The sequence below is a fragment of the Charadrius vociferus genome, unplaced genomic scaffold (assembly GCF_000708025.1).
Source record: "Charadrius vociferus isolate BGI_N301 unplaced genomic scaffold, ASM70802v2 scaffold54, whole genome shotgun sequence".
Taxonomy (NCBI): Eukaryota; Metazoa; Chordata; class Aves; order Charadriiformes; family Charadriidae; genus Charadrius; species Charadrius vociferus.
In genome coordinates, this window is record NW_009648350.1 from 4,415,964 (window position 1) to 4,420,171 (window position 4,208).

Sequence of the window (4,208 nt, forward strand, 5' to 3'; positions counted from 1 at the left end):
AGGGGTGATTCTTCCTTCACCGAGGCGCGCTCTTCCCGCACGGTACCTGATCTTCCAGTTGTTTTCCCTCTTGGCTTCCCATTTCCTTTCCCATGGCGTCTGGGACGGGTGCCACTGACACATATTTTCCACCCTTGAATGCCAGCAAAGGCTCTTCTTGTCCACAAAGGGCTTCCAGGAAATACTTCAGAACTGTGACCCTCTTGCAGTCGGCTGCAATAACCTACGGGGTGAGGACGAGGGGGTTGGGGAGAGAGAAAGGAAAACAAAGTCAGTGCAAAGGGGAGGCGGATGGGCAACAGCCAGGGAGAAAATGTTCGGGGGTAGAAGGCCCAGCGGGACGCAGGCAGCACTGCACAGCACTGCAGGGATGTGCGGGGCGCCCATCTTCTCCTAAACAGGGATGGAAGGGGTTTCGTGCCTCGTAGCCCGCTGTCCCCAGGGCAAAGGAAGCAGGGAAGTCAGCACGCCCAGTGCCGATCCACAGCCCGTCCTGCCCCCCTCCACACAGCCCCGGGCCGTGGGGCTGCTGGGGCCCCCACCGAATTGGGGGAAGTCCTGCCGAAGCGGGGGAATGATGTGGCCTGTCCATACTGTTTCATTTCGGCTCCATCACCAGATTCCCCCCCCCTGCCCGAAAGCGAGGGATGGATGCAGGTGCGAGAGCGGGCGGGTAGGGGCATTTTAGAAAAGCTGAGCCCCTCCTCATCTCCAGCCCGACGGCATCCCACGGGCCCATCTCATGAACCAACTGGGGAGCCCCGTCAGGGAGGCCGGGATGGATCTGGCCAGAAGGAAACTCAATAGCTTGGGTAATTATCCAATTTATGAGGCTCTCAAATGGAATTTCCAGAGCACGGGAGCCCGGTGCCTCTCCGGCCCTGTCCCGCGTGGCACAGCCTCTGCCGGTGCCTCCACCACGACCGGCGTCAGCTCAGACCTCATCCCCTCGCAGTGGGGCTCTGCACCTGCAGCGTTCTCCCCCGGTGCTTCCCGCTGACCGGCGTCACCCCCGGCGAGCAGATTTATTGGGAGAAAGTCAGCAAACTGGGGCTACAAGTGCTACAGACTATGGAGACAAAGAGCACGGTGATGCTCGAGTCCCTCCCGCCCCCCCAAACCACCCTGGTTTTGCTCAGCTCGTCACAGAGCAAAGCAGCCTCAGAGACCTCCATCCCACAAGGGTTCCCGCTGGCTTCCCGGAGCGGGATCCCGAAGTCGGGGAGAGGGCCAGACCCCATGGAGGAGACTCGACCGGGCGCCTGGCAGCCAGGGACGCCGCCTGCTCTGTCCCCGCACCCTCACGCCACGCCATACCAACGCCGCACACCCCGGCTCCGCAAAGACTGGCTCGTCGCCTTGCCGTGCCGGCGGTGGGTGCGTGCCCCAGCCGGGGTCGTGCCGCGGTGAGCAGAGGGCTGGCAGTGGCACGCGGTCCCGCTGCACCAGGCTGCCGTGAGAGGAAACTTCTGCTCTTCCACAACGCTGCCAGTTTCCTCTCTGCGGGCTAATTTTAACCACCGTGTCGCTGTAGTGCGTGTCAAAAACCTGACCCTCCTCTGACCTCCAACCTCCCACCCCAGCTACTGCCTGAGCGAGGCACCCTCATGCACCAGCAGTCGGGGCCACCTCCCTTTGAAGCTGCCACCCTCGCCCAGGACCTCGCATCCCCCCCCGTACCTGCACCGACAGGCGGAGGGGGTGAGGAGAAGCCCCTTCCTCCCCTCGGGAGGCAGTCGCTGCTGCGGAGAGATGGTGTGAGCAGGGCGATCGCAAGAATGTAATATTTCAGGGAGCAACGTACCCGTAACTGCCGACTCTGCTCCTAAAAAACCTGTCCTATGGGACAGAGGTGAGCAAAGGACAAGGTGACGCAGACTCAGGAGCCCCGGGAGCAGGTCGGGCTGCTGGGGACCCTCTTTCCTGGGACAGCCCTTTGCTGCTTGGGACATCCAGCCAGGAGTAGTCCCGGCAAGTGTCACTGCAGGAACATTTCCACCCTCCTGGCTCTCCTTTAGGAACGATTCTGCGCAGGGAAAAGTCAGAAGGAAAGAGAACAAGAGCAAAGCGGGAATGGCTGTCATGGGAAACATCCCTCCGGAGAGCTCCGGCTGCAGCGGCCTTGGGGGAAGTGGTGGAAACCTCACCGCCTGCTTCATCCCCAGCTCAACGGGCTAACGCTGCGGAGACCCGGCCTGACTCACACCGGGTGACTTCAGCCCGGGGATTTTCCAGGCCCAGTATCTGCAGTTCCCTTCTGCCCGGGCTGCTGGGCGAGGGAAGCACCCACCACCGCCGGCACCGCTGCGGGGATGTGCCGGTGGCAGCGCCGGGGGTTGAGCCCTGCTGGCAGCAGCCGCGTGCCGTGGGACGCCAGGACGCGGCCGACAGCAGCAGCGTCGGGGAGGGGGAGGCAGGAACTGTCTGGCTAGGTGGGGAAGAGATGTGCACCCCATCCTGACACCATTCCCGAGGGATTTCTCAAGACACCTCTAGAAATAAAAGCCATCGCATCTAGTTTACGACCCGTGAGGTTTTCTTTTCATATGTTTCTGAAGGGCTGGGCGCTGTCACAGCTGCAGCGCAGCCATCTCTGCACAGCGAAGGCTTAAATCTCGCTGTCAGAGCCTCCTGGATTGGGAATGATCAGGCAGATTGCAGGAGAGGTCCCTTCACCCATGGCTGGGGCTAGGGACAAGGCCAGGTGGGTTCTCTTCTTCCACCCCTGAACAAGAACCAAGTAGGAAACACCAGATTTCCTGCCAAGCCAGCACAGCCCGATGCTTATATTCAGCTCATCTGCTGGGGAGAAGAGCCCAACTGAAGGTCCATGACATAATGCCACAGCAACTCGTCTCGTGAACACATTTTTCCAGCCCACATGAATGAAAAACAGGGAAGGAGCAAATGCTCTGCGCATCCCCGTCACGTGCAACCCTGCTTGAGGAGGACGCGGCAGAGCCCCGGCCTGCCGGCAGCCAGGCTGGCCCCGCCACGGGGCACCCCAGCCTCTGAGATGCTGAGAAAGAAGTGACCTGTGACTGGCATCCAGGTCACTCTCGAACCTTGCGTGCCGCAGAGCAACCCGCTTTTGTCAGAAACTTCCTGTTTCGGAGCGGAAACATGAGTGCCCGCGGCAGCGGCGGGATGCCCGGGGCGGTGGAGACGGCCGCGAAGGTGCTCGCCGGCTCACGTGGCGATTCCTCGCTGCTGGAGCGCGGTGAGGATGCCGGGAGCCGTGCCCACCCTTCCCGAAGGAATGGTCAAGTATAAAATGACATGGTGTGGAGGTATTCGGTGATGCGGCAGCAGACACCCCAGCCCCGGCGGGGAATACAGTCGCCCCACGTGCCCTTCCCCCTCCGACCGTGCAGTGAGACAGCAGGAACCGAAAGCCTGGCTTCAAGTCATCGCCGGGTATTAAAATAGGCCTGACACGCACGCAGCCGCTCTCAAAGGAAAACTGAAACTGAGAATTGCTGAAGTGGTCTGGTGCCCCCGTCCATGACCCGGGCTCAGTTCCCCAGAGGCGCGAGCAACCGAGGCATCGCCGAGCTCCTCGCCACCACGGTGCCTCTCGGGGACACGTGGCTGGGGACCAGGCGTGGGGCGGAGGCGGCTTCGGCTGCAGCAACCCCCATCGCCAGCCTGATTTCATCAGGCCCGGAGACGAGAGGTTTTTAATCTCCCGCTACATCAGGACGGGCTAACCACCAGCTCCCAGCACCAGCCACCCACCGGCGGGCTGGCGGCTGCTAGGGCACGCTGACGAGGCTCATTAGCGCTCCGACTGCTAATTCATGGGTCATACATTATCATACTAATCATTGAGTAAGACACAGCAGGACACACATTAACACACACTGACTGCCTGTAGAGACCCACCGGGCTGTGCGTTAACTGTACCAGCTGTTGTGTTTTCAAAGCCACTTTGCAGCGCCAGTGCCACCAGGACCCTGCGTGTGTCACCAGGACACTGTGTGTGTCACCAGGACACTGTGTACATCACCTCCTGCCAGCGGCGAGCAGGGTCCCCAGGTGTAACAAGGGGTCCCCAGATCTAACGAAGCTGACCCCCTCTATGACCTGGGCTGTATTTTCCCCCCCGTTGCAGACAAAACAGAAGGGAAAAGCTTCCCCGAGTGCCGTGTGCTGCTCTTTACCGAGAGGATGGCAGAGGACCGCCATAAGGGACGGGACAGCCGGCA

General features: G+C 61.1%; 1 protein-coding gene across 1 annotated transcript in view; it reads right to left on the bottom strand.

The window, feature by feature from the left end:
* Window positions 1-4,208, bottom strand: part of SMG6 (SMG6 nonsense mediated mRNA decay factor) — a 133,467-nt gene that overhangs the window by 36,352 nt on the left and 92,907 nt on the right. The window contains 1 exon segment of the mRNA XM_009885176.1: window positions 47-223. Within this exon segment, the coding sequence (XP_009883478.1) occupies window positions 47-223 (177 nt within the window).